This window comes from Aricia agestis, chromosome 3 (assembly GCF_905147365.1).
Source record: "Aricia agestis chromosome 3, ilAriAges1.1, whole genome shotgun sequence".
In the NCBI taxonomy this organism is placed as follows: domain Eukaryota; kingdom Metazoa; phylum Arthropoda; class Insecta; order Lepidoptera; family Lycaenidae; genus Aricia; species Aricia agestis.
This window is the reverse complement of record NC_056408.1, coordinates 17,370,781-17,393,742: the sequence shown is the minus strand read 5'-3', so window position 1 is coordinate 17,393,742 and position 22,962 is coordinate 17,370,781. Positions and strand designations below refer to the sequence as shown.

General features: G+C 37.5%; 1 protein-coding gene across 2 annotated transcripts in view; it reads right to left on the bottom strand.

Annotated features, from left to right (window-relative positions):
• The window catches only part of LOC121725568, a 56,248-nt gene extending 34,320 nt beyond the window's left edge, over nucleotides 1-21,928 (bottom strand). Inside the window, exons 1-26 of one of the 2 annotated variants that reach the window (XM_042112582.1) lie at nucleotides 21,808-21,928; nucleotides 21,157-21,288; nucleotides 20,826-20,995; nucleotides 20,360-20,519; nucleotides 20,094-20,188; nucleotides 19,825-19,960; nucleotides 19,386-19,540; nucleotides 18,270-18,461; nucleotides 16,767-16,907; nucleotides 16,361-16,543; nucleotides 13,508-13,675; nucleotides 12,946-13,062; nucleotides 12,328-12,444; nucleotides 10,442-10,529; nucleotides 10,165-10,274; nucleotides 8,152-8,239; nucleotides 6,970-7,109; nucleotides 6,560-6,689; nucleotides 5,551-6,071; nucleotides 4,732-5,164; nucleotides 3,506-3,708; nucleotides 3,016-3,212; nucleotides 2,430-2,578; nucleotides 1,648-1,798; nucleotides 945-1,110; nucleotides 24-196 (exon numbers count right to left, since the gene is read on the bottom strand). In XM_042112582.1, the coding sequence (XP_041968516.1) occupies nucleotides 24-196; nucleotides 945-1,110; nucleotides 1,648-1,798; nucleotides 2,430-2,578; nucleotides 3,016-3,212; nucleotides 3,506-3,708; nucleotides 4,732-5,164; nucleotides 5,551-6,071; nucleotides 6,560-6,689; nucleotides 6,970-7,109; nucleotides 8,152-8,239; nucleotides 10,165-10,274; nucleotides 10,442-10,529; nucleotides 12,328-12,444; nucleotides 12,946-13,062; nucleotides 13,508-13,675; nucleotides 16,361-16,543; nucleotides 16,767-16,907; nucleotides 18,270-18,461; nucleotides 19,386-19,540; nucleotides 19,825-19,960; nucleotides 20,094-20,188; nucleotides 20,360-20,519; nucleotides 20,826-20,995; nucleotides 21,157-21,277 (4,304 nt within the window). In that variant the 5' untranslated portion in view covers nucleotides 21,278-21,288; nucleotides 21,808-21,928. Of the gene's footprint in view, nucleotides 1-23; nucleotides 197-944; nucleotides 1,111-1,647; nucleotides 1,799-2,429; nucleotides 2,579-3,015; nucleotides 3,213-3,505; nucleotides 3,709-4,731; nucleotides 5,165-5,550; nucleotides 6,072-6,559; nucleotides 6,690-6,969; nucleotides 7,110-8,151; nucleotides 8,240-10,164; nucleotides 10,275-10,441; nucleotides 10,530-12,327; nucleotides 12,445-12,945; nucleotides 13,063-13,507; nucleotides 13,676-16,360; nucleotides 16,544-16,766; nucleotides 16,908-18,269; nucleotides 18,462-19,385; nucleotides 19,541-19,824; nucleotides 19,961-20,093; nucleotides 20,189-20,359; nucleotides 20,520-20,825; nucleotides 20,996-21,156; nucleotides 21,314-21,807 lie in introns of those variants that run through there. The other variant, XM_042112583.1, reaches the window with a different exon arrangement.
• Nucleotides 21,929-22,962: the final 1,034 nt, after the last annotated feature.

Sequence of the window (22,962 nt, the reverse complement as noted above, 5' to 3'; positions counted from 1 at the left end):
GCTCAAAAATCATATCAGCGTACCTGTAACTATTTTTCATCTTGTCATCGGCGTCGGTTGGACATTTGACGCTGGCTTTGAGCGTAAGTCCCAACTTACAAGCCGTCTTCACGATCCAAAACGGAGAGTCCCCGACTTTGTCCGTGATTTTGTGGTACAAACGAGACTTTGGCGACTCGATACTTTGCCGGGGTACCTGCAAACAAAAATATTAAAAGTTTCATAACTCTATCCAGAACGAAGTTAAATTAAGCGTAAACAATCACCTAACGTTAAACGTTATGTGAAAGTTTTAACAGACACACATATTTGCCGATTTTTTACAAAATCTAAAAATTTAATAGACGGACAGCGCTTTTACTGGCACATATTCATAAATTGACATATTCAAACGAAAAATTAAAACCGACTTCCAAGGTAAAAACAATAGTAATTTTCTAAAATGAACTAAAAAGCATTCAATAATTCTTATTCTGTAGTCTGTACTAAGTATTTCTGTTCTCAATCTTCATTATTTTGAAGTTGGTACCAGTCCTACAAGTTGCAGTTAAATTCTGTCATAGAATCAGGAGTTCTGTTCAGCATCTGCCGAATCGTGGTATACCATGGTGCAAAATCTTACTTTTTGGTAGCATTTGATCAAGATACATCACATAAAACAAAAATAACCATATGTTCCCATTTGATTTTCAAGGAGTCCCCTCTTTCCTCATTCCTCATGGTTCCCCATGAGGAATGAGAAAAGACCACCACTTTTATGAACATGGTACAAACTCGGAACAATACATAGGCTATTGTTCCGAGTTGGTACCAACAAAAGAAAAATTTTGAAAATCGGTTCACAAACGGCGGAGTAATCATTGAACATACATAAAAAAAATATCCACAGCCGACCGTATAACCTACTCCTTTTTGGAAGTCGGTTAAAAAATGAAACTACATACCTTTTGGAACAAAACCTCTAGTACAGTGAAGGCTCTGATGGTATCTTGAACGTATTTCTGGTAGGTATAGTGCATGGAAGCAGCACGGGGTTTCTTCTCCAATAGAGGTAGCAGCAGCGGGAGACACGACGAGAAGAACTCCTCGCAAAATGATGCCTTTGAGAACCTAGTGATGATTTTCAATGTAATTACTAATTATAAATTGCGAACAACGTTAAATTCTTTCAGCTAAACTGTATGTAATCGGCGCATGTGTACTGTAGTCAGATCTAGGGCACGATAGTGCCCCAGCCAAGTCTAGAGCAGTTCGCGGATTTTTTACATAGAGATTTACCAACAACGACTCGTCTGATTACAATCTACCTAAAGCGTATTTGCCTACGTGCTTCAAATCACAAATCGCAAACTGTGCATGCCTATTCCATTATTGACTACGTTACCTAATATTCTTGAATATTCTTGTGACTTGTAACAGTATTCGTCTAAAAATACTTAAAAATTCTAGATACAAGTGGCTAGGGAACCCGAAAACAAGATTACGTACTATCAGAGAAGTTGATTCCTAGGCAGATGGTGGACCTAAGTAATTTGGTCGCGTTAAGTCAAACCCATCGGACCGATCACAGCTAACATTGAATTGACATAAGCCAACCAAACGACGTAGGTTTGTCAACTGCCTAGGAATCAATTTATTCGATGGTACCTCAGCAGCGGCACGAGTAGTCTGGTGACGCCGCCGAGCGCGCACTCGGAGCGTCTGTACATGTCCTCGCACAGGGACATGTCCTCGTGGACGGACAGCGCGTACACCGTAACCGTCATCGCGTCGTCCCACCAGCCGCGAGCGTCCGCACCTAGAATTAAGACCACACTCGATTCTTATGCTTCGAGTCAGCTCTGGATTTATGTATATGCAGTATGGACGGCCTTTGGGCGGCAGCGTCCTAGGATGGCGGCATTGTTCCTACATAGGTGCGGCAAAACGATAGTAGCCTATACTCATAAAAATATAAATTCAGCCCTGCTTCGAATGTCCTTTCGTTCGCCAACTCAATCGCACGCCCGATCTACGACGCACATTCAATGTATTAGGCCCGTATCAATAGTCAGTACTTAAGATGCGACCCGGTCTCAAGACGCGGTTCGGCTTTGTGATTGGTCCAAATTTTGACAGGCAACCAATCACAGAGCCTAAACCGTGTCTTGAGACCGGGATGCATCTTGAGTACTGACTATTTATACGGGCCTTAGAATATGGATCTAACGAGAAAGTGCCGGTCGAAAATTCATTGCAGAATTTTTTTGCAACTATGAAAATTCATTGCAGAATTTTTTTGCAACTATAAAAATTCATTGCAGAATTTTCATAGTGTCGTGTCAAACTGTTATTGGATTAATCTTTTATGAATATATTATCTTTACTCATTTTATTATCAAATAACTTCACTATGCTATATTCAGAAATTGATAAACCTCAATACTCACTCGAAGCAAAATTCATGATGATCTCTAGTAGTTTTGTGTTGCGAGTCCTGGCAAAGGACTCGAGGATCCCCCTGAAGTACGAAGACAGGGTTCCTTTGATTTCATCCAATCTCGTGGGCAGTCGGGAGGCGATGCTGAAATATGCCGAACTGAAAAAAAAAGTTAAGTTTAATATCTATAACTCGATCAATACAAATTATATAGGATAAAAAATGGCATAGGCATGTTACGTGAAATCCGAAACTATAGGAATAAAATATTGAAAAGAGTTTTGAGATAATTTGTATAAAACCTTCCTTGATGACATTTTTTTAAATCAAATGGTGTAAAAATACACAGTGTATGTTTATAGCATTTGATTTATTTTATTCTAACTAATTAAAACAGATTAATAGTCATGGAGCATCGGTAACTACTAGACCCAGTCCCGAAATTTTATTTTTTATTAGTGCAGGCCACTTTATTTCTGCCGCCCCATGTACGAAATCTGCCGGGCACCTAGGACGCTGCCGCTTCTAGACCGCGGCATACATATTTATAAACCTGGGACTGACTAGCGGGAAATAACTTTTAAAAATATACTTACTTATATTCCTCGCCCTCGGGAATCACGTCTATAAGCATTATCCTCTCCCGTGTCTTGGTGTCTGGACTGTCCAGGGTCTGCAACAGCCACTGCATGGGTTTGGACTTCGGAGACAGTCGGACGACAGAGCGGGACAGGTGGAGAAGAATGAAGTGTCTGTCTTCAAACGTTGACACTCCGAGGTAGGTTGGCCAGAGCTAAAAATAAAGAATAGTTATTATGTTAGTCAAAATTAATTAATCGCGCGAAAACCGTACACTTTTCCGAGATAAAAAGTACCTATCCTATGTCCTTTCCCCGGGCTCAAAGTATCTCTATACCAAATTTCTCCAAAATTGGTTCAGCCGTTTAGGTGTGAAGAGGTAACAGACAGACACACTTTCTCATTTATAATATTAAGTATAAATGTTCTGTCTTGTGTGGCCACAGCACACACTTTACATGGACAGGGATCATCACCGTCACAAACTATAATAGTATTATAACTTACCTCATCCACTAATTCCAATATATTTTCTAGGTCACCATTCTTTAGGGATTCTTTGACGATGTCTATCAACAGGGTCGCGGCATCCTTCAACTGAGGGTCGAGCAATACGTACGGCTTGCGTGTGAGATGTCTGTACGTCAACGATATGAAATCTTTACAGAACTGTATCCCAACTTTTTTAAGAGGGCAATCAGAGCCTTCCCCTAGAAATGTAAAAAGTAAACCTTATTTTTTAATTAGAGACAAAAAGTAAGTTTGATATACAGTGCTGAAAGCTAAGCGCTTTTTTTTTTCTATTCCCTTCCCTATCCTCCCCTATTTCCTTCCCTACCCTCCCCTATTCCCCTCCCTCCCCTATAACCCTATTCCCTCTTAAAAGGCCGGCAACGCACCTGCAGCTCTTCTGATGCTGCGAGTGTCCATGGGCGACGGAAGTTGCTTTCCATCAGGTGACCCGCTTGCTCGTTTGCCCCCTCATTACATTAAAAAAAGGGAAAATTAATTACCTTGGGACATTTCTCATATAAACATAGAATTCTTAGTAACTCTTTCAGCAGGGCTAACAATTAACATAACAGTTGACATGGAAAATAATCGACATACTGACAGATTTTATCGACAAAATTGCGGATTTCCATTGTCTAACTGTCACTTTGTCTTGTATAATTCTCATTTTGCCTATTCTTCTGTAGAAAGAAACCGTTTCTATGGTGACCACTGACCATGCTACAATTTTCACAGTGAACTCATTTTAAGGGACTGTTTTGCCTTGAATGATCTGCAGGATTGAGTTTATGCTATACACTATCATAGATGCTGTTGAAAAATCCATACTGATCGTTATTCTATTAAGTTAGAAAAACTGTTACAAGACCTAAATGTTGCAATTACTTACTAATAAAAATAGTCACAATGGATAATGGATATTATGTTATATATATTATATACCGTACTTTGTTTTGTACTTGTCTATTTTAACATACTTTCCGATGCGCAACGAAAAAGTAACCTTCATTTTTGCTAACTGATCTTAAAGTTGTGTGCGACCTATTACTATTATACTACTATTTTAAAATCTTTGACTTATTAGGAAACTATATGACGCCCGCAACTCCGTTGCGCCAAGATTCGTTTATTGCGCGGGAACCGTACATTTTCACCTTTCACCTTTGAAGACGTAACAGACAGACACACTTTCGGATTTTTAATTTTATTATGGATCTTACCTTTCAAAATCGCTTTCGTCTGATCATCATCAACGACCTTCATCATGATGTCTATGCAATCCACGTGATCCTTCAAATTTTGTTCCACCATAAAGAAACTTAGTGACTGTCGTTCATTTATTATAAAGAGTAAAGTATCTATCAATATTTGTTTTCGCTCCAACACACTTTCGACTTCAAATACTTCACAAAAGACTTTCATGATGGACATAGTTTTCTTTTCTTTGTTTTCTATATATCGTTTTCCAATGCCTTCAAGAATACTCAAATGTTTCTTCACCCAGCCGTTTATGCTGTTAGATATCGTCTCTAAAGATATCGATGTGAGATTACTTTTTATACGTTTGAGGCATTTTTCTAGATTGTCGTGAATATTCACTGTTGAGTTTTGTGAAACGTTGTCAATAACTTTTACGATAAAATCGATTGCATCCTGAAAACAGAAATATGAAAGCGATTTAGGTATCAGTGGCCGGTTTTATTAAAACCAAGCCAGCTAGTAGTACCGTAGGAGTCATTTTTATAATACCCAAGTGTGTTCGTAATTTAACTTAAACTTTCATAACCCTGTTAGTATAAATCGAGACGACCAGCGAGAGATTACTTCAGGACCCTGTTTATACACGCCCATCCGACGCATGGATCATCTTTCTTAACAGTAAATCTGTCAGGTGATGCCCGGATTAACCTAAGCAAAATTAAAAAGAATGTGACTCAAACTCGGGATTTGAAGTTTGAACCCTTCGAGTCGAATGCCAATCTCTAAACTACTAGACTACGGACACACTTCAGAGTTTGTGCTAATTAAAACATACTTACGTCATTTAGAAGCGAAGTGTCGGAGAATTCCGTCAAAAACTCCAATTTATCGTTAATATCATCGAGTATATCGTCTTCAAACAAGCGTCTCGTAATCCTATCCTTATTTTGCGTGTATACAATCTCACAATCTTCTTCGGTCATATTAAATTCTCTCCTCATACACGACAACACGTGCAAGTTGGGTGGATCCATGTCAATGAAACAACTTATAATCTTAAATTGATCACAATCTATCTGTTTCATTAAAACGTTAATGAAAGTCAAAACTACCACCGCATTATTATTGTCGTTGGACTTAAAATTATGCAACACTTTAAACAAATCAACGATTAATTTTTCGATCGCTTCTTTTTCGAATAATCCGATTCTATTTACAAATATTTCTGTCGCCATCTTTGTTAAATCATTACAATTTGTGGCTTTAGAGATAACTTGTATAATATACTTTTGTATTAGTATATTATTGTCTGTTATAGCTCTGAGTATTACCATCAGAACATCAGCTTCGATGTTATTCACTGAAAAAAAAATATCATGAAGAATGGGTCCAAAAACATTGCCCTGTGGTACTACACTATTGCAGTTATAGAATCTAAGGGCCTACTTAATAAAATATTAGCTCCAGAATTACGCTAATCATACTGTTATCATAAGCTCTTCCAACATAAAGATTTTCTAAGGTTTACGTGAATATTTTGTACAGTTTGAATAATTACAGTTTTCTCAAACGTATCACACGAGGTAGCAACATGTATGAACTTACGCTCATCGTATGAATATAATAATTAAAACCTATCTAAATAAATAAAATTGTTAGTCTCGCTGTAACTCGAGAACGGCAGAACTGATTTGGCTAATTTTAGTTTTGAAATGTTCGTAAGTCCATGGCAGGTTTATATTCTGAGGGAAGTGATACCTATATAGGTAGATGACCCGCTGAACTATATAGTTCAGCGGGTCATCTAGCCGTGGCATAATTTATGTTAAGTTACGAAAGAGTACTTACAAGTTTCACTTAATAATACTTGCTCCAATAACTCTCCAAAAACATCTTCCTCCACATCCCCACTCAACAATATTTCTAGGCCATGGAGGAGCTTTTCTCTGCTGTCTGGGAACTTTTCTTGTAATATGTACTGAAATGGTAAAATGCTTTTAGATGTTATTGTCTAAGAAAAATTTCGAATGAAGATTGACAGGATTTTTATAGAACTTAATAATACTTTAGGGTGTGTATGTGTCCCTTACATAGAGGTCACTGTGAAAGTAGCAGCACTGTAAAAAAGTAATTTTGACTTCTATGTTTGTACAGGAAATGCCTCAATAGAGTTTAGAACTGAAACTTTTAGAATTATTGTAAGTTCCGGAATCCGAAACGCTGGGGAAAATAGTTAGGGAAGTAAGATGTTGTAATACCTTTACAAGCTCAAAGGCGCTGTTTGGTTCACAATGAGACATGTAGTACTTTAAGGTGTCCCAATTCATAGAAAAACTCGAAAGAGCAGATAGCACCCTGTACAACGCAGACTGTAGCAACGATTCCTTGCGTATCGTCACTAAAAGTTGTCAAAAAAAAGAAGGTATAATTATTGTATACTTGATAAAAATCACAGTATAGACTATAGACGAAATAATAGTAGTTAAAAAACACGCTTTATTTATTTTCATATTACTTTTTTTTATGAAAAAAGAGGGCAAACGAGCAAACGGATCACTAGCCTGCCTAGCATACGCCAACGAGATATCTCACTCTCGAGATAATTAAAAACTACGCATCTCATAATACATAATCATAATGTCATAATCTCGACATTACCAAATCTCGACATTACCAGACCAAACTCTATAAAAATGTGTTATTTCGATCTACGCGAAAAAAAATGTTTGTCATGCTAGGGTCAATAGAGATTTAGATACAAACCATCAAACATCGAGAAATCATGTAGAGTGAGATATCTCGTCGGCGTATGCTAGGCAGGCTGATGGAAAGCAACTACCGTCGCCCATGGACACTCGCAACATCAAAAGGTGAAGCTGCAGGTGCGTTTCCGGCCTTAAGAGGGTATACGCTCTCTTCTTGAAGGTTTGCAGGTCGTATAGGTCCGAAAATACTGCTGGTGACTTTTTTTTTTTTTTTTTTTATAAAATCCAAAAATTTTGTCGCTCTTAATTATTTCATTGTCATTGGCTCATAGTTACTTATGCAAAGATTCGAATTAATTGGACTACTGGAGAAAGGTAAAAATCGTGCTCATGTATCTTTGAGCCCAAGCTTAAAGAAGCGTGTTAAAAAGGAATTTCTATAATTCAACCACTGACGGCGGCACTCAGATTGTTATGGATACTTATCTTTAATTTTATAAAAGGGTTTGACAGAAAGTGTATGGAGTTTAAGTCAATTATTTTATATCAAAGGCCCTTCCCTATTAAAAGGCCGGCAACGCACCTGCAACTCTTTTAATGTTGCGAGTGTACATGGGCGACGGTAGGTGCTTTGCATCAGGTGACCCGTTTGCTTGTATGCCCTCATATTATTTATGATATATTGATATTTAATTCTTTATTATGTAAAAAAACAGTCAATAAGCATATACTCACAGTTTTGGCATATTACATCCATAAGAACTTTAAGAGCATTCTCGTTATCGTCCACAAGTGCTTTGTATAGAATTTTGTTGAGATCCATCTAAAATAGGATGACAATTTTCATTTTTTTAGAATATTTCAAAATGCCTATCAAAGGACCAATCACGTTTGATAGGATTTGAAAAATTTACATGTATCATTCAATTATTTAATAGTGTCTAAACACATTAGGCCGAAAAAACGCGGCAGAATTTCGGCATAATAATTACCCCTGAAATGTATTTTAAATTGCTGATGACACACCATGCCGAATTAACGGCGCGTTATATTGTATGCGTAGCGCATCGCAAGCGTAATCATGCCAAACTTCGGCCGCGTAATTTCGGTCTAGTCTGCTTAGACACATACTAAATCATGGAAAGTATAACTATGTAAGTGCACATCACCGGCTTCCATCCAGATAGACATATACCTATTTTTCGTACATTCGAACTATTGAATGACTATTTGGTTCTCATATTGGTATGAACAATGAACATAACTTTTTAAACTTTCGCGTTGCATTATAATTAAACTTTTTAATCGGGACTTAACGCGACTTATTTGAGTAGTAATGCTACTACGAGTACATACTTTTTCTTCAAACGAAGACGTCGCGCTCCTGCAGTCCCCTCGTGACCACGGCCGTTGCAACACGGCCGAAACGTCGAGAAAAAGTATGTACTCGTAGTAGCATTACTACTTAAATAAGTCGCGTTAAGTCCCGATTAAAAAGTTTAACAATGAACATGTCACAACCTTAAGCATTTTTTACCAAAACATTTGTATAGGTGCTGTATATTAGTAATTTCATTTAATTTCAAGAACTTGGCTGGTTTTTATAAAGTTAGCTTGGATTGGTTACACTACTGTATAATCATAGCTGGGCATAAACTCTTTAATCCGTTAATCGTTAATTAACGAAGTTAACATTTTGATTAACGGATTAACTTTTAAGTTAACTTTTAAAAATATTAACGGAATCGTTAACTTCCGTTAATATGCAGAAGTCCGTTAATCGTTAATCCAATGCCTACTATTTACCGGACCTCACAGCGGCGCGGCGCGAAAACAGGTTCACACAGTTAGTATGAAACGACAAGTGCCGGGCGGGCGGGCAGCGCGGCGCCGTGGCACGGCAGCAGCGAGTGAAACAAAAACAATACTAGATACATTTTCAGGCGCGTGCGAGTGTGAAGAGATTTGTTTCGTGTTATCATTTCATTACTCAGCGCCGGTGCTTATAGAGAGAGTGATTTGTTTAATAATAATAGCTCCCACACCGGTTTCGGTGACGGTGGCCGGTTTCATTGAAACCAGGCCAGCTACGCAGGAGTAATTTTATAGTGCCCAAGTGTGTGCGCAGTACACAAGGGCACTCTCTATTCCTTTACTCTCATAACCCAGTGGGACGGAAGACCGACACGACCGGCGAGAGATCAGGCGCAGAACCGACTTTTTACATGCCCATCCGACGCATGGATCATCTTACTTGTCAGACAATCAGGTGATCAGCCTGCATTGTCCTAACCAAACTTGGAAATAACATGTTTCCAACGCGGGAATCGAACCCACGACCTCCGAGTCAAGAGCCGCGCTCTATACCACTAGACCACGGAGGCGTGATTTGTTTATTGTTATTATAAATCATTTGCATGTTGATAAAGAAGAGTGCAGTATAATTTAGTTAGATAGAATACAATAATTTTAGAAGTATTTTGTTTTGTCCCTAACATTTTAACTTCCAAAACCTTTAGCCAACAGGTTTTGTATGTAAACTAACGCAATGATATTAGTTACAACAAGGCCATATTACATATTAACGGATTAACGATTAACGTTAACTTGCGTTAATTCGTCCGAAATGTAACGATTTAACGTTTAACGAAGCTAACATTTTTTTTAACGGATTAACGATTAACGAAGTTAACTATTTGATTAACGGTGCCCAGCTATGTGTATAATATATGCATACTGTGACAGTACCTTAGTATGCACATTGTTTTCCGGCACGTTAATAAAAAGGCTCTCCTTCAAGGACGTCATCAAAACCACATCCGGACTTATACCGTCGGCGGTGACCCTTCGATATTTTGCTGAAAAAAGAAATCGACTTACAATATAATAAAATACTAATTATTTTTTTATTATGCTTACCATGGGCGTATTAGTATAAAATCTATTTAAAATATTGTAAGTGAGAGGTTTTGTAATAATATATTTAAATAGTGTTTTATACAAAGTTTAGAAATGTAAAATTTACCTAAAAATTCGATTGCACGTTTGCGCAGAATCCTACCCTCTTTGTCCTCCACCTTGTTTCTAGCTATCGTATGGATTCTTCTGTAAATCTGAAAAATATATATTATACTAGATGTCCCGCGCGGCTTCGCCCGCATAAATTAGGAATTTCACAGAAACCGTACATTTTCAAAATAAAAATAGCTATAAATACTCCTTTCACGTGGTCTACTCTATATAAGTGCCAGATATTGCTATAAAAATTGCTCCAGTAGTTCGTGAGATAAACCCTTTCTAATATTTTCCCCGTTTTTACCACATTTTCCTGAGTTTCTTCGGTCGTATTAGTCTTAGCGTGATAATATAATATAGCCTATAGCCTTAATCGACAAATGAGATATCTAACACTGAAATAAGTTTTTAAATCGGACCTGTAGTTTCTGAGATTAGCGCATTCAAGCAAACATACTCTTCAGGTTTATAATATTAAGTATAGATTTTTTTAATTATCGCTTGACAAACTCGAGCCTCGATCTAAAAGACTATGAAAAGGCTCATAATCATGGGACGATGCATGGTATAATATTATGGTAGTGATGATGATGATGAATGTAATTTGCATAGTAGCATATGCTTTCCGTTCTTAAAAAAACGCCGAAACTCCCAAACCTGTATCTATAAGGAATCAGGAGTTCTCTCAGCACCTTCCGAACCACGTGGGAGAGCCATGCTTCGGCACGAATGGGTCGGCTCGACCGGAGAAATACCACGTTCTCACAGAAAACCGGCGTGAAGCAGCGCTTGCGCTGTGTTTCGCCGAGTGAGTGAGTTTACCGGAGGCCCAATCCTATTCCTTTCCCTACCCTCCCCTATTCCGTTCCCTTCCCTACCCTCCCCTATTACCCTATTCTCTATTAAAAGGCCGGCAACGCACCTGCAGCTCTTCTGATGCTGCGAGTGTCCATGGGCGACGGAAGTTGCTTTCCATCAGGTGACCCGTTTGTTCGTTTGCCCCCTTATTTTCATAATAAAAAAAAAAACCACGGTATACCAGGTAGGTAAACCTTGGTGCAAAATCTTACTTGTTGGTAGCATATGCTTAGAATACTTCTCACGAAACCGAAGTCACCACATGTTTCCCTATAAATTTTGAGGAGTTCCCTCGATTACTTATGGATCCTTCATCAGATCACCACTTTTGTGAATATAATACCAAATTGGGATGATACCCTACATACCAAAAGAAAAATTTTGAAAATCGGTTAAGAAACGGCGGAGTAATCGTTGAACATAAGAAAACGAACATAACACCTCCCCCATTTTGAAAGTCGGGTAAAATTGTAGCCTATGTGTTATTCTGATGTATAAGCTATATTATTGTAAAGTTTCATTAAAATCCGTTCAGTAGTTTTTGCGTGAAAGAGTAACAAACATATATCCACACATCCATACATCCAAATAAACTTTCGCCTTTATAATATTAGTAGGAAATAGGATATTAGGATTTTGTGATACATATAAAATATACACTTTTATATTTAAAATTAAAATTACAGTCCATACTAAGATTAAAGATGCAAAAGTGTGTCTGTTGATCTGTTTCATCTTTATGCTTATATAAGCATAAAGATGAAACAGATCAAGAACACTTAAGTTAACAACCTTGATAAGTTTTGTATGAACAAAATATTAAAATTGATTTAGTAATATTACTAAATCAATTTTAATATTTTGTTCATATAAAACTTATCAAGGTAAATCAAAGTATACCTATTACCTATATCTTTATGAAACTTTGATTTATCTCGCAAAAACGTACGGTTACGAACGGTAATGAAGATGAATGCCACTATCAAGTTTCTAACAACGAACTACCCACGTTGATAGGTACTTAAGATAAAAACATACATCATCTATGATATTTTCATCTAAGATAAATTCCTTTCCACGGAGTATGAAATCCTGAAGGAAATCGATTGCCCGATTTACAGTAGCTGCGTCGACACTTTTGTGGCTTAAAATTATCTGTAACAAATAAAGAATTTTTAGGAAAAACATACGAATATTCATTTTTTTACCGGACTCAGGAGAATGTATTCAAAATTAGAATACATTCTCCAGTCCAGTGGTTTAGATGTTTAAAGTTGAATGTAAAAAAAGTCGGACCTGCGCTTGATCCATTCTACTAGGTTATAAGAGTGAATTAATAAAGAGCTTGTTTCTGTGTACCACTTACACACTCAGGCACTTTAAGAATTGCATGCAACTGGCCAGGTTTTAATCAAAGTGTCCGTCACCAAAACCGGTGTGGGAGGCATTACTATTATACAGTCCTGTTACCTCTTCACGCTTAAACCATTGAACCGATTTTGCTGAAATTTGGTATCGAGACACTTTGAGTTCCGGGAAAGGACGCATAAAACTTTTATCCGGAAAAACGTACGGTTCGCCCGCACGATAAACGAATTTTAGCGTCCGTTGCGGGTGTAATCTAGTTATGAAAAGATTAAAATAAACAGTTGTCACCTGTAAATATTTTAATATATCGTGCGTGTCAAATATTTCAATGTCCCAGACTTGCATTAGCGATATCCAGCAGTTGATCAGCGCTGCATCGCTCGTGAAGCGATCCACGCTGATGTCCTGAGAAATTACATGGTATTACACACTATACAAATTGTAACATAACATACTAATACATAGCTCGCGCACACACACACACACACACGCACGCACACACACACACACACACACACACGCACGCACGCACGCACGCACGCACGCACGCACGCACGCACGCAAGCACGCACGCACGAGCACTATATTTCTATGAGAAATGTCCCAACAACGTCATGAATTTGCCGATACAACAATAAAAAACATTATGCCTATAAAGGACATACACAGTACATTGCAATGACGGTTTCCGAAATATCGTTGCCACCAGAGGGACGGTCTCTCGTATCAAATGCCGTCTCAGGACTCACAGTCATATGACAGCTATATCGTGACATATGACAGCAGTTTGACACGATAGACCCTACGGTTTGTCCGTCCCTCATTCACAATAAAAGTGTTCAAAACCTACTAATGGGTCCCTCTCGGCGTACATAGCTAGCAGCGCCGCGGGCACCGCCTCGCACTGTGCGCGGGCGCAGCGCCGCAGCACCCTGCCGAAACTCCGCCCTCCGCCCCGGGGCTCCGCCCTCAGCACAGACCAGGTTAAACGCAGCAGCGAGATGTGCTCGGGGAGCGGCTATGAACAAGCCATATAATTATAAACTATGAATAATAAAATCTAAGGAAACGTGACTCCCATACTTCAACCGTTTTAAAGTTTCCTTTGTGCACACTAAAATAAGACAATAGCTACGAAACACTATAGTTTGTGCGTTTTATGATGATATGCGTGACACATTATAATTGACAATATTAGGGAAGTTACCTAACAAAAATTAATCGATAGTTTAAAATATCGAATCACTTCATAAAGGAATTGCAATCGAAATTATCGATTTCGTTCTGACATTTCAGTGGTGCCGGCGATTTAAGATGGCCGCCCTTTTTTATCGATTTGATTTCGATTCAACAGAGTCATTCTCTATTGACATAAGTTCCGTTTCATGCATATGACATTTTTCAAATGTTTTCGTAACAATAATTTTATACTCCTATTTCCTACGAATAATAAAAACTAAGGAATAGTAACTCCGTCAAAAAAAGTGCACCAAAAGGCTACAAAATGTGACCCGAATACATGCATATTTATGCATGTGTTCGGTACACATTATTCGTGTATATATACTCAGGTGACATTCAACCAGGTTGACATGACAATTTTGTCAAATTCATTTTACAATTTGTTTACATAGGTTTGTTTACTTACTTTTTACGTAGCTTTTTACAATATTTTTGTTGTTAAAATGCCTAAATGCCCTGTGAAATGGTGTAGAAGTCATACAGATACGACTTTTAATGCAGGAATAACCTTTCATCTGTAAGTGAATTGTTTAAAATTATGCTTAAATTTCTTGTATTTTTGTCGACCCAAAAAAGATGGTTTATTTAAGTTGGATGCTACGGTATTTGCGTAAAATTAAGCTGGTCTCTTTGTGTTTGTCTTATTAAATTAAACATGTTATTCTAAAAGTGCAATAATTCAAAAATAATTTAATTACAAAATTTTTACAAAGTCGCCATGGACAGTGTTACGCAAGATGTAACAATTTAATCATAAACGAAATTTTAGGGCCTGGCTGACATTATACTAAATGAGTTATAAGATTATATGGGTATTCTCATATTTCTTGCTACGAATTTTTTTACAACAAAACAAAAAAAAACATAATGTAGTAAATTACGTTCAATCGACAAAAACAAATAAGTACTTATTTCCTTTAATATTGTAAATGAACAAAAATAAAAAACTGCTAACTGTTTTTAAAATATTATAATATATTAATTGTGAGTTATAAGTACAAAATTTACGTAAGTTTTTAATTTCAATTCTATAATAATTTAGCACATAGATTTTTGTAATCTGAAAACGTCTTCTCCAGATGCTCGGACAATTTTAGATTCGCCCGAGTCGTACAAGGTTTGTTCATAATTATTACATGTATATTATTATTATCGTTGTCTTAAGGATCAGAGGAAAATGTTTGATTTTAAAATAATAATGATGTGCTCGTTTCTTCGTGATAGTAGATGTGCTTGGTGTATACTGCATAATACTATCCGCTTTTGACAAATATTCTCAAATATTTTTCATAACTATGACAATGACAATAACCGCGCAGGCTGTCGTCCTGCGCGCAATATTATGATACGACCTTGGCGAAAATCTGAATTGTCATATTTTAGTGTTCGAAAAGGAGCCAAATTTAAAACGGTTGAAGTATGGGAATTACGTTTCCTTAGTTTTTATTATTCGTAGCCTATTTCACAGTTAATATTTATAATTTTTATTAATAAGTTAGCATTTAGCATCTTTTCATTTTTATTCATTTACAATTATAGGAAACATTTGTTTTTGTAGATGGAATATAATTTATTACATTTTGATTTTTTTTGTTTTCTTGTAAAAAAAAACCGTAGCAAGGAACATAAAAACTGTCACCCATATCATCTTAGAACGTACAAACTATAACATTCAAATTTACGAAATAAAGCCGTTGACATTAATAGTCACTTCTATAAATAAACAAAATTGTGTACCGAATACATGCATGAAATGTGCATGTTTTCGGGTCACTGCATTTTTTGACGGAGTTACTCTTCCTTAGTTTTTATTATGTGGCCGTGGCACTCAATTGGAATTCTTCTTAATCCTCCTACTTTCTTCTGATTAATTTCGTTGCCAAGACAGTTTTAGTATGTCCTTCAGGCTCCCTGATATCATATCGAAGAGTTTTCGTGGTTGGATACCGCTGTCGAGCCTGGCGACAGTGATGGGAATGTGTGGTGGGCCAACGCCCGTTAAAAATAAAGTGTGGCACTCGGGGACTGTCGCGGTAAAGCTATTGCATCTTGTCTACACGCATACGTCTAGACACGCACACCAACACTGAAGTCTGCCAAACGAAAACGACGTTAGACGACGACGTGTTAGGTTTATTTTCGTTACGGGATTTCTTGATTGATTCGCCGCACTCAAAGTCCGCGATAGAAACTATGCAATAGCTTCTATATATCTATTACCATAATTATTAAGAAATCATGGGCAAATCAATGGAGATTTTTATTCCCAGAAAAACCGGGAACGTCTTAAGTATATAATACCGAATATTTGCATAATAATCTGTTTTATAAATTGTCAATTGTGCAATTAAAATTGAGCAAAAAGTCGCATGTATCAACTTTCAATTGAGCATGTGCCCTTAAAGTTTTGCGTTGTCTATAATTATATGTATATAAAACTTACTATTTAAATGTCACTTACGTCCGTCCAATTTTCAATTTTCTCCAGCATCACACCTATGGCTTTCACAACACCGACCATAAATGCTTGTACGTGAAAGTTAGAACGGAGTTCAGTCGCATCCTTGTTCAAAATGTCGTCCCAAACCGGCGTGAACTTTTCGGGGTTGTTACAAGTCTCCGATAGCAGAAACTCGATGATATCCTGACGACAAAATTACTTTAATTATCGATTTTGTAGAAGATTTTACTATCAGAGAAGTTGATTCCTATTTCCTATGCAGATGGCGGACCTATTAGTAATTTGGTCGCATTCAAACCCCTCCAACCGATCACAATTCGCAGCTAACATTGAATTGACATAAGCCTACCAAACGACATAGTTCAACTGCCTAGGAATCCATTTCTGACCGTAAGCGACTGTTTACCTGTCTCATATGCGGCGCGCACTGAAGTATGCTCTGTACAACCTGTCGCTTCCTCCCGACAGGTATGACGTCATACGTCACCAGCGCCACGCGCGCGAGCCGCTCGCTGTGGTACGCGTGCGATTCTATACACCACGATATCTACAAAACATTAATAATAACTCCCACACCGGCTTCGCCGAATTACGCTATTATACAAGGTGTAACAAAATTTAGCCCGGGCGGGCACTAGCTACCAAACCGCAGCGGCACGGGCGGCAGCCGATTTTAATCGGCGAGGTACATAATATATTATTGTCGAAATTAGACAAGTAAGATGGATAGTAATGGGGGGGGGGTCCGGACCCCCAGGACACCCCTCTTATACACGCCCATGCGCAGCGGCCAGCCGTGCTAGCATACGCCAACGAGATATCTCACTCTACACGTTTTCTCGATGTTAACTGGTTTATCTCTTCCATCCTATTGACCCTAACATGACATACATTTTTTCTCGTACGTCTGTCGTCAAAATTAGAGATAATTTTGTTTTTTTTTTTATATGTGCTATTTTTGTCTATATACTAAACTATACGAGTTTTTATTTATCTCTCGAGTCTCGACGTATGCATGTTAGCGAAAAAGAGATATATATCGATATCGACAATATCACTACGCTCGAGAGTGAGATATCTGCTAAGGGGGCAGGTCGCGACGGCCATCGAGATAGATACCTTAGTATGAAACCGCCATAGACCACGCGCACCTGGCCGCACGACGGCCAGCAGCCACACCATACTTTCGAATGCCGCCGCGACCTGGCTGCTAGTGCGCGCCTGGGCTTAGTGATAATGCTTTAAGGGTGTGTATCTGTCCCGTACAATATGTTCACTGTGTTAGTAGCAGCGCTGAAAGAGCAATGTTTTTTTCGAGATTTGTATGGGCAAGCGCCCGAGTATCATGAATTTTCCTATACGAAGGTAAAGTTACTCTTTCAGCGCTGCTACTTTCACAGAGAACTCTATGTAAAGGACCCATATACAGCCTAAAGTATTATTACTTAGTTTTGTATCATCTTTTAGAGTTAATTTATTATGTACATGTAATTATTAAAAAGTTTATCCATATTAACAATTACATATTATGAATGCAAAAGTATGTCTATCACCTCTTATCTTCACTTGTATACAAAACGGAATTTATTAGGTATGGAAATACTTTGAGTTCTAGGGCCGGTATAAATAGTCAGTACTCAAGATGCATCTCGGTCTCAAGACACGGTTCAGGCTCTGTGATTGGTTGGCTGTCAAAATTTGGACCAATCACAGAGCCGAACCGCGTCTTGAGACCGGGTCGCATCTTAAGTACTGACTATTTATACCGGCCTAGGAAAAGACATAGGATAGTTTTGGTTTAGTGAGGTAGGCTAACACCTACGGGTACGGTAGCTACATCATTTGTGAAACTTTTCATATTGGATATAACATAACAAAAACGGAATATCTTCGTTCACAAAATACTTACAGCGTCACAGCAGTCGTGAGTAAGAGTGCCATTGCGCATTCTGAACTCGAGCACCGCTACGTCCAAGTATTCTCCTACTTCTAGACCTTCGTGCAGTTCTCGATCTTGCAGAGTTTGTAGTAAAGAGAGCGCTGTCAACTTCTGTTTCATGTTGTCTGATGACGCGTAAAACTTCACCTGTTTTATTGTTTCCTAGAATTTTATAAAAAAAATATATAACATTTTTTTTGATTACTATAATGAGTTTATTATGGATCATCGGTATGATATTAGTTTAAGCTGGTGTGGCGGTACCCACAATAGGGATGATGACAAGGTCAAAGATTAGCGAATTTTGTTAATAAAATAAAAAAAACACGGAAAAAATAAGTGTTCCTAAAAGTTCAGCTTGATAGCATTTGTATTTTTTTTTGTTATGCGCCTTCAAAGTTGGATATTCAAGTCGAATTTTTTTTCAATTAAATTTCTTAATATTTGTTTACAATTCGATAACATATGCAATTAAAAGCAACTTTTGTTATGAAACAACTTTCATAAACGCAATATTTAATATACCTGTCGAACAAAGTTGTCTCCCGATGCGTACAAAGTTGTCTCCCGATGCGTACAAACTACGAATGACTGACGTCATACTTTCGTAGCACTTTGTATGGAGCATTTTGGGCAGGTCTTTTTATGAGATATTTGAATTGTCATGTTTCTATTTTTTAAGTGTCTTTCAATTACCGATAAGAAAAAAAAATAGTCATCATGCCTATTAGCCTGACAATCCTGCATCGCGCTATCAAAGTTTCGGGAACGACAAGATAATATATTCTGAAATGACGTCAGTGGGCTTCATTGGTCGGATCGGATGGTCAAATGACCAACAGAGTTATAGCATGGATTATAAAAGTAAAGCAAGACTTGAGCTCTACAAAAATCGTTGCTGCATAGCTGGCTTGGTTTCAATGAAATCGTTTACCGACACAAAAAACAGTGTGGAAGCTAATAAGTGTTTTTATTAAGTAAACTAATAGTAGTTTCGGGGCCGATAAAGTTTAAACGAACATTGCTCCTGCATTGGCAAATAGCATGGGGGTATAGTTTACACCTAGTACACTAGTAATAATATACCTCAGGTTTCTTTATCTCCATATTTCGGTATACGACTTTGAGCGTGTCCCACGCCGTGAAATTGTCAATTCTTGACCACAGTTGGGCGTGGACTCTGTGATCGTTTAGTCGCTCTCGGAACAGACTTGCATATTTGCCCAGTATCGACACGCAAACTACAAACGTAAACAGCAATTTAGCTTGTATTTTTAAGCGGGCGTGTGTGCGTACCTAATTATGCGTGTTTGTGTGCGTGCGTGCGTGTTTGTGTGCGTGCGTGTGTGTATGCGTGCGTGCGTGTGAGTATGCGTGCGTACGTACGTGCGTGTGTCTGCATGCGTACGTGTGTGAGTGAGTGCATGTGTGTGTGAGAGCGCGTGTGCATGCATAGTGTGTGCGTGCGTCTGTGGATGTTTTGTCTGAATTATTTTTTCAATCAAATTACATAAAACACACTTACCATCAGCACATCGTTCTATATCGAAACACTGAATCAGCTTTTCGTAAAATATGTTCAATTCTATAATAGGTAGCTCAGTGCCAAAATGTTCCAACATATTTTCAATGCTTTGGAGCACTGCCTTAATAACTGGTGTCTGAAACCCAATTTTAAAAGATTTTTTCAGAATGATAAAAAAGGCTAAAATGCAAGAACCCAAATTCTTCAGCAATGTACGCATCGCATTTCGTGTACTATGCTGACAAATGTGCGATCGGCTTTATACTCACAGAATATTTTTCAATATCAAACAAATTGAGGAACACTCTCCATATTGTATTTATGTTATCTGCTACTCTTTCTGGATGATGTTTACATATTGTGCCTAGAATCATAACATCATGTATAATTATTTCAAAAATAGTGGTAACTGGTAATGCCAAATGATTTCCATTTTTTTTTAAACTTGTAAATTTTATAGATAACCGTTTTGTTATATGTATCAAAATCACGTAGTATAGATAAGTTTTAGTTTAATTATATTGCTAATACAGACCTACAAGTACAGCAAGCTGCGCTTTACACGACGTCCCAAGTTCTAGAGCATATAAGTGTTTAGTGATATTGTCCACACCATAGTTTGAATGTTTTACTATTGAGGTCAAGCAGTTCAATGCCTGTTGGTTAGTGTGTGCATCATATGGTAGAGTGCAGAGCTAAAGAAATAATTAATATGCAGATGAAAACCTACATTATTTGGTTGGCTTATGTTAAGTCAATGTTATTTGGGATATTTGCTTGACTTGAAGTAACAATACAAAATGTACTTATGTCAACTGCTTATGCAGCATAAAATAATATTTTTTCGTAGCATTAATAGTGTTTTAAAATAATTAACAAAAGGAACATTTTCATAGAAACATTTTTTTTTCTCAATAATTCTTTATACATTCAATTTAATATTACTTATCTCAAAACATTATTTAAACATTTCTTAAACTACTAAAATAATAAAAACTTACTTCAGACAACATTTTCAAGTACACATCATCCAGGTTACACTTAGTAACCACATTAGCCAATAGTTTCAACCAATCAGAGATTACTTTACTCCAGGATGGATCAGAATTTTTCTCTTTTAATAGCTTAATAAGCAAGATTGGTTCTTTAAACAAAGTTTTAAAAACATAGTCTGCAAAAAAAAGGCGATTCAAAATAATAATAATTGCTTCAGTTGAGTGTTTTCATTTTTCAGATTGTACATGTTGCCTTATGCCTACCACCAGTTCGGGAACTAACCCACCGAGAAGAACCTGCATAAGGCAAGTAATAAAATATTAAATATAATATTACCTTGTTCAAATCTAGCTAAATCTTTATCCAGGGTGAATTCAGCAACCTTTAATATCCGCAAACACTCTTTAGAGTCAGAGAAAGGTTGAAAGTGTTCTAATATATTTTCCCATGCCTCCATTTTGATAAGACCTTGAAAAATTACAATATGCTGAGAAAATGCTTTGATAGGCTAGGATTCAAGTGCTGAAATGATATGGATGCAATTTTGTATGAAAATAAGTTGGCTTTTGGGAAAAACATAATAAGATTATTGTTATTCGGGTAAATATATATAATATATGGTTTACACTCAAAAAACAAATTTCTGCATGAACAAAGCTGCAAGCAACATCTTGATCTACTTGTTAAAAGTAATTACTGATTATATTACAACTATACACATATTTTTGATAACAATTGAAAAGGTAGAAGGGTGACATGACATCATTTTATTACATTTGCTAATAATAACGTTAGATTAAAGAAAATAAAGATAAATGTGGGGATTCAGCATCAACACGTAGAAAACAATTGAAGTAAGTATGTGGGGCTTAGAAATTTCATAAATCTTAAGGATAATTATATTAGGTACTGTTTCTTAAAAATATTACTGAGGTGATCGTTATAAATATATTTTTAAATCCCTACCGAAATTTATGCTTTGCTTACCTTGTTAACACTTGGTATACCAATTATTAGCACGTCTCTGAAGTCTGAATTAATCGAAATTTGTTTATGTGTTATATCTTTTGTAGGTATTTATTTTGAAATAATAACTTTCTGGGCGGCAATCAAATGTTCACACGGGCGGCAGATTTGAGATTTGTTTTGACATTACTTTTTTTTCTAAGTACTCAGTCACTAGTCACTAGTCAGTAGTTGGTACTACTAATATATATTCTGTGTCAGTAGTCACTACTAGTCACTACATGTGGTCACCATCAATGGTGGTGACTAGTCACTACTCATTAAGCCGTCATTCCACAGCGGCGTACCCTGTGCACGGCCACGCGGCGCACGGAGTTGTTAGTTTTACAACGTGCTGTGGGCGGTGGGTCAAGTGTCAACGTTTCCACTGCAGCACACGCTATGCACACGGCCACGACTATGTACAACTGTAGCGCAGCACAGTTTTTGACCGACTTCCAAAAAGGAGGAGGTAATACGTTCGGCTGCATGTATTTTGAATACTATGTACAGTTCGACGAGGCTTTATTTGAACGTGGGTGACATTGACAGAAGCGCTGCTGGTAAAGGAGAACTGTCAAACACATGTCAAAAATGACGTTTTACTATGATAGAAGCGTTTAGTTCCTTTTTTCGTCACGTTCAAATAAAGCATTGTCGTCTGTCGAACTGTACACGCTTCCGTGTATCCCGTGCACAGCATGCGTAGCGTGGCCAGCGCGGCGTTGAGCTACGCGTGCACCATATTCGAGCAAGCTACGTGAGTCAATTCGTGCGTAGCGTGTCCGTGGGTTGCAGTGGACACAGTTACAATATATATTTTCTTATAAAGCGAAGCTTGCCTTGTAGTCTCTCCGTGCGCTGCGGACTGCGGTGGATTGGTGGCTTTAGTCATTACTCATTACACAAGTGCTCACTTTATAGTCACGGTGAGACTTGATTGAGTCTATCTCATAAAAGGTATATTAACTTTATGGTCTATCTCAATCAGGGCTTCATAACGTTATCGAATACCCGCAAAAATATCGTTACGTACCGGTATTTTCATAATGGTAGCCAGATACACGCCAGATAACGGTATTTTTTTTATCGATATCTAGTAACATAACCAAAAAATATTGTTATAAAAATACCGGT